At 37.2% G+C, this 13712-nt stretch overlaps 1 protein-coding gene across 1 annotated transcript; it reads left to right on the top strand.

Moving 5' to 3' along the window:
- The first annotated feature begins 245 nt into the window (after nt 1–245).
- On the top strand, nt 246–10274 carry pdp1 (pyruvate dehydrogenase phosphatase catalytic subunit 1). The gene is made up of 9 exons (XM_077527385.1): nt 246–394; nt 2056–2314; nt 2391–2558; nt 2883–3094; nt 4362–4443; nt 4991–5085; nt 5275–5443; nt 5510–5728; nt 7762–10274. The coding sequence occupies exons 2-9, from the start codon at nt 2069–2071 to the stop codon at nt 8134–8136; spliced, it is 1566 nt and encodes a 521-aa protein (XP_077383511.1). The 5' UTR covers nt 246–394; nt 2056–2068; the 3' UTR covers nt 8137–10274.
- Nucleotides 10275–13712: the final 3438 nt, after the last annotated feature.

The following is a 13712-nucleotide window of genomic DNA, read 5'->3' as shown; positions in this document are numbered from 1 at the left end:
CTTAAAAATTAGACTTTATTTATTTAGTTATTTATTTGCTTATTATACTTTTGCTCAATTAGTTTAGTCAGTTCTTCTACTTTTACTGGAGTACTTTTTTCTTTAAAAAAAAAAAAATACAAATACAATTTCAGTCTCTGTACTGAGAGTACTTATGCCACTTGTGTACGTATATGCCTGTGGAGAAAAATGGCACGAAAACTCTTCTTTTGATTCGTCTTATTTTGAAAGTCAATGTTCGTTTCCTGTGTGTCATCGTCGACCGAGCTGTCAGCGCTCAGCCAATCAGCTTGCTCTTTGCGGTGCGGCGCTAGTGGACGACGAAGGCGTTTTCCTGGCAGTACTTGGGCTCGAGCCATGAGCTTTAATAACTTCTGTAAATTCAAGAGTACAGGTGGGTGATGTGCTTTTACAATGTGTGGAAAATAACTGAATCCGACGAGTTTATTCATGTCTTTTTGAGTGGCTTCGATACATTTCACTGTCGTGGTGGGTGTAACCCTGATTCCGTTTAGCATTTGGCAACTCTGCCCTGTGAGCTGACGCATTTGCAAGCCAATTGAGTACTTAACCTTGTTGGATTTAAAACTGTCACGCGTTTAAGTAGTCGTGCCGTTTTTATTTCTGTGTTGCGAACCAAAATAACTGCTATTGTGTTTCTTCGACACTCCCCTCGCTGCTAGCTAGGAAGGCTTGTGATGTCAACAAATATGGCAACTTTGCCACATTGACTGGCTCCCTCCCAGTGGTCAACCTTGACTCACTTTCGTCTTGTGTTTATGGAGGACACACAGCTGCTTTTGCGTAGAGGTGTATTATTACTGCAGGATCTGAGCACTAGACATACTTTTGATTATGTAACATGGAACTAGCATCCGCAGCAGAAGCCAAGCCGCCGAGTTATGAGCACAGAAAACATTTCTCACCATAACATCAAGCTATTTTGAGCAAGCCTGCTGACCTGCACTCGCTTGCAAGTCAAGCCACTGAGTATTAAGTTACTGAGTGTGACTGTGCTTGTCTCGACCTCCGAATGTTTTGTTTACATTGTGAAATAAAGTTCATATGTTGTGATGGGGTCGCAGGCCAATGAGGACAAGCACACACACAAAAAAACTTTGTTGAATGGTGTTGCGTTGCTGTTTCTAATAATTTGACATGAGCAAATAGCTACACAATATCTCATTAGGGTTTACTTAATTTTGTGGCCTGTCTCTGTGTACACTAATTTGTTCGACATTCCCGTAAGACAAGTACAATTGAATATTCACTGATTGTCTTCTTGTCCTCATCAAGCAGATATCCCTTGGGGTGTTTTTATATTGGGTTTATTTGTTATTGAGGCAGCTGGGATACAAGGTTTCAAACTTTCTGCAGTCACTACAATAAGCAGCGTTGTCCGCAAGCAGTTCCAGAGCCATGGTGACATTTGTACAAGTGTGCAGGCAATGTTTTAAGTAACATTTTAACATTCTTATCTCGAAAACGAAAATACAATAAAACAGTCTTAAGATGTTTTGTCCCACAAATGAGTTTTATATTTTAACATTCTTAATTTAGCCACTAAGAGGTAGAATTTTGCAGGAAAGTGATAGGACTTGATGTATGTTAATGGCTACTTTTTTCTGGATACATGTTTTTACTAGATTTTTTTTTTTCCCTTAGATTTTGGCATTTTACTTACTTTCTCAGTTTTCTGTCACTCTTTGAACCTCACTTTCTTGGATGTTGGCCCAGTTTTACACTAATGAATCATGAAAAAAAAAAAAGAGTGAAATTGTGGACTGCCTTCTATTTGTCAAAATTTGAACTAAACATTGATTTATACCAGTAATAATCTGACATATCGTTTTTCTCTATTCACACAACTTGGAAAAATGGCAATAAAATTGTTCTCAGTGGCTTAATTGTAAAGCAGTTCACCACCATAAAAACACAGGAGTCCTCCTCCATTTGCACCGTGACACATTTATCACTTTTATATCATATGAATGTGAACAGAGATATAGTTGTTTATATATACCTCACAATAACTGTATCTGTGTGTGTCCGCAGTGCTCCGTCTGCCATGCCCGTGATGTCACAGCTGTTCAGGGGCCTGCCTCGGCCGAAGGTCTTGTCCTCCAATCTGTTACCATGCCAACACCGCCGGCCCCAGTTGGGGTCCTCCGCTCGGCGGCCCGCCTCCAGGCGTCCTCCCCACATGAGTCACACTCCCTCAAGATGTTACCAGACCACCTCAGCACTTCACAGCTACATCCTCACTCCACCCCAAGTCAACTCCATCCTCAAAGCCAACGAGTACAGCTTCAAGGTTAGCTGGAAAACGCCTCCACGGCATCTCCGTGTTGCCTACTTGCTGTTAATTGGATGCATGTGGGTGCTTGTAGGTGCCCGAGTTTGATGGCAAGAACCTGTCATCTGTGATGGGCTTTGACAGCAATCAGCTGCCAGCAAACGCTCCGATAGAAGATCGCCGCAGTGCTGCAACATGCCTGCAGACGAGAGGAATGCTGCTGGGCGTCTTCGATGGCCACGCTGGATGCGCTTGTGCACAGGTCGAGCGCAGATTCGCACATTCCTACACAGACTGTGTTTACATGCTTTCGACATTCGGTTATGGTCCAAATCCGGTTTCTGAAACATTCAGAATAACCAGTTTACATGCAGTAAGCAGTCTTGTGTGTAGAATGTTGTGAAAAATCTGAATTGAATCTGTTTTGGAGTAAGGTTGTGACTTTATGTGGAAAAAGTGAAGCGGTGTAAATACTTTCCAGATGTGCTCTAACTCCACCAATTTCCTGGCGCATTTAATTGTTGCAGCCAGTGATTGTGTAGTATTACGTAAGATTGCAACATTACGAGATGCTCGTCTCCACCAGGCGCTCAGCGAGAGGCTCTTTTACTACATCGCCGTGTCCCTGTTGCCGCACGACACGCTGTGCGAGTTGGAGGCGGCGGTGGAGGCGGGCCGGGCGCTCAGTCCCATCCTGCAGTGGCAAAAGCACCCCAACGACTACTTTAGCAGGGAGGCTCAGATGCTCTACTTCAACAGCCTGCGCACATACTGGCAGGAGCTCATCGATCTTAACAAGTAAGACGTGCGGAAAGGGAAAAAAATGGTTGATTCAAACTTGCCTGGCAAGGGACACTAATCCTGAGCTGTATCAAAAAAGCAAACCTTTTTATGCAATGTGTTTTTTAAAATTGACAGATGTGCCTGATCATTTGTAGATGAGGTAAAAAAAATATGTAAAATATATATTTTTTTTTTCAGAATAAAATAATTCATGTTCATTTTTCTTGTATTACAGTGGATCCCATATATTCGCGGAGGGTAGGGACCAGACTGTATAATTGACAGTCAATAAATTGCATTGGAAAAAAGAAGACAATTCTTTTTTCTTTTTTTCTTTTTTTCTTTCTTTTTTTTAACACAAAAGATTTTTTCCAAAAATGTTGATAAACTTTCAACACAGTGGGGGAAAACCTACAGAAAAATATTAAGGGGGGAAAAAGACAAAAAAAAAAATGGGTTGACTCTATTCCTAGTTAATTAAATATATTTTTTTAAACATTTAAAAATGATTTATTTTAACATTTTTGTTTCATAGTTTAGAAAAGAGATTCTCAATGTGGTACTAATATACCACTTGAGCTTATTCTAGTGGTACGTGAAAGAATCACTGCCTAAGCACAGTTCACTTATATTTAAATTTTTAGTGCATGGTGCATGCATGGTGATATGGGAGCATCAAGTATTTTTTTGTTTTTTTTTAGGTGGTACTTGGTGTAAAAGGTTTGATAACAAGTCATTTAACAAGTTATTTAATGAGACAAATAAATAAAAATACATTCAAATTATGCTGTAACTAATTTTATGTAATATTATTACAAAAATCTCCTTAGTTTACAATTATACCGACAGGACATTTTAAGGTTACGAATGTGCACAGTGATTTGTGTTTATGCAGCACAAGAAGGCACACTCAACTGTCACCATACTCAGTTTTTCGTTTCATTTTTGTTTTATATTTCTGGCCTGACTTGACTATTGCGTGAGCGTATTTTAGTGATGGACTACGGCTGGTTCCGATTAGACAAATTGACAACCGTTGCAAGCCAGGGACATCCTGCACTCGCTTTTGATTAACACAACACAACATTGATAATACAGTAGGAAAATAAATATTTGCTGAATTTGCAGGTTTCAATCAGTGGTGTAATAAATAGACAGACATCTTTTTACTCTTATTGCTTATGACAACGCAGGCTGTTATCTCCCAGAAATAAGCCGTCACACAACCAGTCGAGTTTATTGATCTTTTGTGATGGTGCTCTGGTGTTCTCTCTGCTTTCAGCCCAGGTGACGTCCCCGACACCCGGGAGGCCCTGATGAACGCCTTCAAGAGGCTGGACAATGACATTTCTCTGGAGGCTCAGGTACACCACACATGATACTAACTATAATGGGTATATATTTGATTTCTAACATCCATTTTAAAATCTCATTTTCTGCTTATAAACTCATTCACTCGCAGCCATTTTCACTGAAGCAACCCCCTTTGCTCCCGGCTATCTTACTGGATTTTAACTGATTTTGCAAGGCCCACAGAATATTCTGTTCTATTGCTATAAAAACATGGAACCTACCAAAAGAAAGATTAGAGTCTCTTCTTCCATCAGAAAATATATCTTTAACTGTTTCAGTTTTGCAGCAATTATCATTAGAATATAGCTAAGTTTCATCATTATTCACATACCTACTGAAAACACTGCGAAAAAGCCTTTTGCAACATGGCCCTGGTTGCCATTGCTTTAAGCCACCTCTTCATATCAGAAGTTGGATCAAAACCTTCTTTGTGCTCGTGCATGAAAAAAACAAAACAAAACGTATAAATACGTTTTTGGGAGTGAAGGAACAAGTATTACAAAATGTATTTAAACGTTTTTGGGTTTGAGGGAGTTAAATGCCTTTTTCATCTGCCAGGTTGGAGACCCAAATGCTTTCCTGCACTACTGGGTTCTGAGAGTGGCCTTCTCTGGAGCGACGGCATGTGTGGCTCACGTCGACGGAGCAGATCTGTATGACTAACAACAAATGTCACATATCGTAAAATTTGGTCTGTTGGGCGCACTGGTATATATAAACTGCACCCACTAATTTGATGTTTTTCCTGAGCTATAATTGATACATTTCAAGCAAAACAGAATTGTCCAAACCTTACAGAGTACGTTGGCAAGTAAGTGTAATAATGCTTTCTTGTCCTAAAGGTATATAGCCAATGCAGGAGATGCTCGGGCGGTGTTAGGGGTGCAAGAGGAGGACGGTTCCTTCACCGCTCACACACTCTCTAATGACCACTGTGCCCAGAACGAGGACGAGGTGGCTCGGATTCGCGAAGAACACCCGCCCTCAGAGAGGAAGACGGTTATACGACAGGTAAGCTCCTCCTACTTTTGTGTTGAATGTCCTCCCGGCTCATTGTGTCCTCGTCGTCGTCCTCAGGACCGTTTGCTGGGCCTGCTCATGCCCTTCCGCGCGTTCGGCGACGTGAAGTTCAAGTGGAGCATCGAGCTGCAGAAGCGCGTGCTGGAGTCGGGGCCCGATCAGCTGCACGAAAACGAGCACACCAAGTTCATACCGCCCAACTACCACACGCCGCCGTACCTGACGGCTGAGCCCGAGATCACGTACCACCGGCTCAGACCGCAGGATCGCTTCCTGGTGAGACAAGCGCTGATGTACGCTTCGTTAAGTGCACCTGCAAGAGATCCTTCACAAGAATTGTATCTCAAAAATGTGAATAACAAAGATTCTTACCAAGATGAAAACATCCCCAACGTGTCCATCCAGCTTGTTTTGAAAAAGCATCTGCTTGTCAATACCACTCCAGTCCTGTAGGTGGTGGTAATGCTCTTTACAAAATTGGGACCTGCTTTATTATAATGATGGGTAACCTAATGCATTACTGCACCCACTTGGCCTCAATGCAAACAGACTATAACAGTGGAAAAGGGTAATAATAATAATAATAATAATAATAATACTTTACTATTTAATTGACCAACAACTACATGACAATATAAATCACTAATGAGTTACTTAACTGACTAACACAAAACATGGCTGCTTAACTGACTTGGTAACTAATGAAATGAAATGATTAACTAACTACTTAACTAACTACTTTTGTTTTGCTTTTAACTATGTTAGCATTATATAAAAACCTGTTTGTATTTGCTTAAAATAATAAAAACAGTTATGTGGAAAAAATAATTATTTACCTCACAAACTAACTAGATAAGTGATGAACTAAGCACCTACAATAACTAAGCAACTGTTTTAAAATCTAGCACGGATTATTTCATATGCTAACAACTTAAACAGCCAACTTAACTATTTCACAATTAACCAAAAAATGCCTGCTTAACCGAGTGATTTACCAATAATACTAAATGCTTAACTATTAAACTAATCAAATAACTTTTTCACTCACTAGTTAGCAAGCTATTTCATAAACTATCCACTACTTAACTGTCTAATTGATTAACTGACTACAGTTAATAACAAACCAACTAACAATCATTGTTTTTGTTTTTTTGTTTTTAAAAGACAAAAAGGTTTGTAGTTTACCTTTTTACTAGTTTCAGCGTTTGTTGTCGCCTTCCTGAGAAGCTGTCATCCCAGTTTTGAAGGTTGACAAACTTGTGCCACTAATTATTTTTATTTCTCTCCTCAAAAAGATTAATATTTTGCTGTTCAAGCGATTATGTCACATTCAGTTGGATTTTTTTTATTTTTTTTTAAAGGGGTGTGTAGACTTTTTGTATCCTGCAACTGAACAACTAACTACTTAAATAAGCAAACACTGAGTTTGTAAATATCCAACCAACTAAAACTTTGACTAATCTAAAATTAATCTCTTGCCTTAGGAAAGATTTTTAGTTCATCACAATCAGAGCAAGGTAAAGATATTTAACAAAAACGAACAAAATAAACTGAAACTAAAATTGAAAAACATTTTTGTTAACAAAATAAAAGCAAAAATGCTTGAAAAACAAAAATCTAGCAGAAACTATATCTCATTTGTAAAACTAACTAAAATTTTAATGAAAATGTCTTTTGTTTTCACCTTTGTCAATATCATACATTAGCTTTTGGGTTTCATTTTACATTTATTTTGATACCTCGTACTGTACGTATAGAAGGTCAAACAGTCGTTTGAGAATTGTTTAGTTTACATCATTACACAATACTTAGTAACTTTTTTTTTTATCTTTGCACTTTAAAAAAAAACTTCATATAATAAAAAAAGCTAAAAAAAAAAACAAACAAAAAAAAAAAACTAAAACTAATAAAAGTTTTTTTTTTTTTTTTTTTTTTTTTTTTTAATGAATACGAACAAATAATCCTGCTATGAACACTAACTGAATTAAAAAAAAAAAAAAAAGTCAAAACAAAATAAAAAGTAACTACTGCAGAATATCCAAAACTATTCAAACCCTGAATCAGAGTGATGTTAATTTAATTTTAATGGATGGTATTCAGTTATTGTAATAGTGGGTGTAGTAGACTACTCATAATGATGTAACCATTGTTTGTTTTTTTTCCCCTAATGTTTTGGATGAAATTCCTTTGGGATCTCATTAGATGCAAGTCCAAGTGTACCTCAAGTTGTGACCAGTCAACATTGGCATGATTCAGCCACTTATTCAAAAGTAAATTCCACCTAGTGACTTCCAATCTACCCCCGGCAGGTGATCGGTTCCGACGGCCTCTGGGAGACTCTGCACAGACAGGAAGTGATCCGCATCGTCGGCGAGTACCTGACCGGCGTGCACCAGCAGCAGCCGCTGACGGTGGGCGGTTACCGGGTCACCCTGGGACAGATGCAGGGCCTGCTGGAGGAACGCAAGGCCCGCGTGTCGTCGGCCTTCGAGGACCAGAATGCGGCCACCCACCTGATGCGGCACGCCGTGGGCAACAACGAGTTTGGCACGGTGGACCACGAGAGGCTCTCCAAGATGCTGTCGCTGCCCGAGGAGCTGGCCCGCATGTACCGCGACGACATCACCATCATCATCTCGCAGTTCAACCCGCACGTGATCGCAGCGCGGCAGCAGGAGGAGTAAACGCACACACACTCTTGTTCATATATTTTAATATCTGACTTTATTTTACAGTTATTTATGGGGCAACCATGTTTGTAGTTGCAGACTGTATGATTTTGTGATACTGACTTTACACGCGCACACTTTATTCCGTGGCACTGTTACAGTTGTTTTTTTTGTGCCAAATCATCTCCAGGGAGGAAAATAAATTCCAAAGAGCCAAATAAAATAAAAAATGAATTAGGGATGCACCGAAATTATTGGAAGAAACAGAAAATGAGTCAAAGATGACTGAAAGAAATCAGAATGCATTCAAATCCTAAAATTTCAGCTGGGCCATTTTCTGCAAAGCTGCAGACACATAAAAACTTAGCAGTAATAAATGTAATAATAATGCATATTTGTGGAAACTGGGGCTAGGTTGTATTTTACAATTTAAAAAAATATGCAGAATTTTGAAAGTCACTTCATACTGAAGATTAGATTATGAAAAAAAAATGCACTGAGCTGTCACCGACTTACAAATGCAATTATGCCATCTAGTGGCAGAGAAGTGACCTCAATACAAATTAATATCGCACTTGTTTTTAGAGTACAGCACATCTTTTTAATTTTAACTCAATTTTATGAAATATTATGAAATTACTCTATCAATGACTAAAAAATGCAGCCATATTATTTAAGATTAGCATTTTTTCCACTTTTATACAAGAGTATGAAAACTTAGAAAAAAAATGTTATTGTACATTTTATTGTACATTTCAAACAGATATACAATTTCAATTAATCATGAGTTAACTATTAAAGTAATGTGATTAATTACGATTAAAAAATTTAATCACTTGACACCCCTACTTGAGACCAGACTCAGATCTTTTTAATGCCAGTCACTACAATAAATATAATGATCTGAAGGCTTCCCTCTGGTGAAGTATTGTACAAAATGTAGAGTAATACAAATGTAGTCAAATACAGAAACTAAAGATGTATAGTATAATGCTGTAATATTTTTTTTTTTATATTTTGTTCAATGCATAAAAAAAATAAAATAAAACTAGAGCTTGCCGAGTACCAATACCAGGTATCGATATTGGGCCGATGCAGGCCTTAGTTTAAAGTATCAAGTATTCATGGATGCTACCGATACCAGCCACCAATACTAGCAAAAAAGTAAGTCCTCGCCAGCAGATATAACTCCAACAGATTGACACATGGTGAATCATGTGTCAGTCTATTCACTTTTTTTTTTTTTTTATTGTTGTGTCTAATTAAATCTTAGTTATCAAGAGTACTAGAGGTATTGGTACTTGGAATCGGTGAGTATTCAAAGAGTGAATACTCCTACTGGTGTGCCCCCACAAACCTAAAACCGACGAAAATGTGTTTGTGAAATATGAGTTAAGTAGCAAAATCAATCTCGGGGGCGGCCATTTTGTCACTTGCTGTCGACTGAAGATGACATCACGGTTGCTCAGGTAATGACCAATCACAGCTCAGCTTCAGGAAACAGGTGAGCTGTGGTTGGTTGAAAAACAAAATGTCTGCAAGTAAACTAATATATTTCAATTACGGCAGAAGAATAGAAAAAAAATATTTGGATAGATGGCCTTCTTGGACTAAATGTTTTTGAAGATATCAACTATGAATTGACCGAGTGACCATTTTCCAGAAATCTTCAGCGATGCATTTTCAGTGCATCCCTAAGAAAAGAGTTCATGTTGCACATGAATGTTATATTTCAGAAGGAATATGTTTCGTCAACCGTGTCACATTTTACAACACTCCTCCACATTTTCTTCAGTTTATTCTGTCCTATACGTTTTCCTGTAAAATACTGCGTGTATTGGCTTCAGGGAGTCTTTGTTAAAGGGACGTTTGCGATGTGTCGTAGCGTTAGCACAATAGCAACGTGCTAGACAGTTTGTCATGGCTTTAATTCTTACTGTTTTTCCGACCGCACTCCAGTTCTACATTAACCGCAGCTGTGTTTTGCTTCATATTTAAATTGCTGTCAAATAGCAGAATGTCCACTTGGCAAAAACTGTTTCAATATTTATTCCACGTTATGTTACAAGCATTTGTCTTATCTTTGGTGTATGTATAAATTGTTATCTAATCGGGTACTATTTTGTATATGGCATAATAAATAGTAAAAGCATTCTGTGTTTTTCCGTCTTGTGTAAAGTTGCGCACACACCCACACCTATCTTATTTAATTGTGCCATATATGACAGGAAATGATGCAATAGTTCAATTTCCATTTCCATACACATTCCTATTGTGGGGCTCCGGGTGGGGGCGTGGAACCGTCACTTGCCTTCGGTGCCGGTTGGTGTGGCTTCACTTCTCTGCCTGGGAGACCATGTAACTTACATGATGTAAGCTTGTGTGAGTGAGTGCAGGGAAAAAAAACAACAAAACAAAACATTCCCATTGTGTATTTCAATATCCTCTGACAAAAGCAGCCGTGCACCAAATGCTATGTCATAAGTTTTGTATTTTACAATGTTTTCTATGTGGCTTTGTAGGCAAAAAGTAGGTCACATCTGTGTATATAATGGACAAAGTGTGGCATATAGTGTTATAAAAACACTATTTGTTAGCAAAAAAAAATCATCTTGAGTCATTCTCTTGAAAAGAGTCTTCCATGGCAAAATTCTATTATATCAGACTGACCGTAATCTCGTGGGTTTGCGCTCATCGTGAAAGAAAAAGAATATGTGACCTTATTTAATTTAGATGAGTCCTCATTTTATTGTCTGTATGTTTGTGTGTATCCATAGCAACGGTTTTGTTAATAATTAAAATGAAGTCAGTCGGTCATGCTTGTTGGTGGTGTGGTCATAAAAGAGGCCATGTAAGAGTGAAGGAGATAATTTCATTCACACTTCACACGCCTTACTAAACATGGTCTTTATTTTATTTTATTTTTTTAAAGACGCCTTTCAATTCATGGTCATCTTTTTAAAAATGTCTGACTATACATGGTCATTTAAAAAAACAAAACAAAACGCCTTACTGGACATAGTAGTAGTTTAAAAAATAAAAGGTGCCTTATTATACACGGTCTTTCAAAATAAAATTTAAAAAAAAAAAAAAAAAACGCCCGTGGTCATTTTTTTTTATAGATGCCTTACGATACATGGTCATATTTTTAAAAATGCTTTACTATACAAAGTCGTTTAAAAAAAAAAAAAAAAGGCTTATACTAGACATGGTAGTTTAAAAAAACCCGCCTTACTATACATGGTCGATTTTTAAAAAGAAAAGAACGCCTTACTATACATGATGTTTTTTTTTTTTTTAATGCGTTACTATAACATACTCGTTAAAAAAAAAATTCAAAATAAACTTACTATACAGGGTCGATTTTAAAAAGAAAAGAACGGCTTACTATACATGATCTTTTTTTAATGCCTTATACATACTCGTTAAAGAAAAAAAACAAAAAAACATCTTCCTATACATGGTCATTAAAAAAAACGCCTTACTAGACATGGTAGTTTAAAAAAAACACCTTACTATGCATGGTCATTTACAACAATAAAAAAATCTGCCTTACTGTACATGGTCGTTTAAAAACTAAAAGACACCTTATTATACACAGTTGTGGTCATTTTTTTTAATGATGCATTCCAATACATGGTCATCTTTTTAAAACTGCCTTAATATACGTAGTCAAAAAAAACAAAAAACCCTTACTTATACATGGTCGATTTTAAAAAGAAAAGAACGCCTTACTATACATGATTTTTTTTTTTTTATGCCTTACTATAGCATACTCGTAAAAAACAAAACACCTTACTTATACATGTTCGATTTTAAAAAGAAAAGGTCGCCTTACTATACATGGTCATCTTTTTTTTTTAAACGCCTTACTATACACAGTCGCTTAAAAAAAAAAAACATCCTTACAATACATGGTCATTAAAAAAAAAAAGAAATGCCTTACTCTGGTTGTTTTAAAAAAAAACGCCTTATGGTCGTTGTATTATTCTTTTTTAAACGCCTTACTATAATGCGCATTTAAAAAACAAAAACGCCTGACTAGTCATGGTCGTTTAAAAAGATGCTTTACTGTACATGGACGTTTAAAAAGAAACGTCCTTATTATACATGGTCGTTTAAAAAAAACAAAAAAAAAACGCCTGACTGGTTGTTTAAAAAAAAAAATGCCTTACTATACATGGTCGTTTAAAAAGAAAACGTCTTACCCCATGGTTGTTAAAAAAACAAAAAACAAAAAAAAAACGCCTTACTAAACAGTCTTTTTTTTTTTTTTTTTTTTTTAAGATGCCTTACATGGTCATAAAAAAAATAAAAATAAATAAATAAATAAAAAACGCCTTACTAAACATAGTTGTCTTTTTTTTTTTTTTGTTAAAAAGACGCCTTTCAATTCATGGTCATCATTTTAAAAATGTCTGACTATACATGGTCATTAAAAAAAAACAAAAAAAAACAAAAACAGACCCCAACCCAACCCCCACCCCCCCAAAAAAACAAAAACACCTTACTATATACATGGTCTTTTATTTTAAACACTTTTACGATTCATGGTCATCTTTTTAGAAATACCTTACGATACATGGTCGTTTAAAAAAAACAAAAAACAAAACACCTGACTATACATGGTTGTTTAAAAAATAATGCCTTACTATACATAGTCGGTTTTTTTAAAAATGCTTTACTATACATGGTCGTTTTAAGAAAAACAAAAACAAAAGGCCTTACGCCATGATTGCTGTAAAAAGAAAACACGCCTTACTTTCCATGGTCATTAAAAAAATAAAATAAAATGCCTTACTATTCATGGTCATTAAGAAAAAGATGCCTTATGATATACATGGGCATCTTTTTACAAATGCCTTTACGATACATAGTCGTTTAAAAAAATGAAATAAAAATAAAAAACGCCTTCCTATACATGGTTGTTTAAAACATGGTCCTCTTTTTAAAAATGCCTTACTATAGTTGTTAAAAAAAAAAAAAAAAAAAAAAGGGGGGCCCCAAGCAATTGCCTGCTTTGCCTAATGGCAAACTTCGCCTCTGCCTAGATTAGTGTATGGGTAGGCTTAAGGTTTGCTTTTGGGTTGGATTTAGCTTTTACGTTTGACAGCATTTTTATCGAACAACATTTTTATTGAAGAACAAGAACACAGTCAAACTTTTTGTTTTCCTATTATTCCTGCGAAGTGGCTAGCTAACAAGTTCAATCCAATTTTCGAGTGTTGTGGAAAGTGTTGCTGGGATACAAGCGACGAGAAAATGCACACATACTGTAAACACACTTCCCCATTTGCAGCTCACACGCACTTGATTCAAAGCTTCACGTGGCCCTTCAGCGTGCGCGATAGCACATGTGGCGTCGGCCTCCGGCCCGTTCCATGTGATGTTTTTTTTTTTTTTCCGTCTCTCTCTCCACTTTGTCAGCCTTGTCTTCGCTTTGCGGAGCACAATAACCAACAATCACACATTTCTCCCTCCCCTGCTGTCTAATACTTCATGAGTCAGAGGCGGCACTCTGGCCTTGACTGCTCGGCGACAGACGGCCGGTGAAGAGGAGGAGTAGACCAAAAAGACCGACGGGAGCGCGT

This window comes from Festucalex cinctus, chromosome 7, assembly GCF_051991245.1.
Source record: "Festucalex cinctus isolate MCC-2025b chromosome 7, RoL_Fcin_1.0, whole genome shotgun sequence".
Taxonomy (NCBI): domain Eukaryota; kingdom Metazoa; phylum Chordata; class Actinopteri; order Syngnathiformes; family Syngnathidae; genus Festucalex; species Festucalex cinctus.
The sequence above is the reverse complement of the archived record's forward strand: the minus strand, read 5'-3'. Positions and strand labels throughout refer to the sequence as shown.

Excerpts from the sequence above, each read along its gene's own strand:
- pdp1 (XM_077527385.1), top strand. The coding sequence starts at position 2,069 with ATGCCCGTGATGTCACAGCTGTTCAGGGGCCTGCCTCGGCCGAAGGTC. Across the intron at positions 2,315-2,390 it reads CCAACGAGTACAGCTTCAAG|GTGCCCGAGTTTGATGGCAA; the intron begins GTTAGCTGGAAA and ends GGGTGCTTGTAG. Across the intron at positions 4,444-4,990 it reads ACATTTCTCTGGAGGCTCAG|GTTGGAGACCCAAATGCTTT; the intron begins GTACACCACACA and ends TTCATCTGCCAG.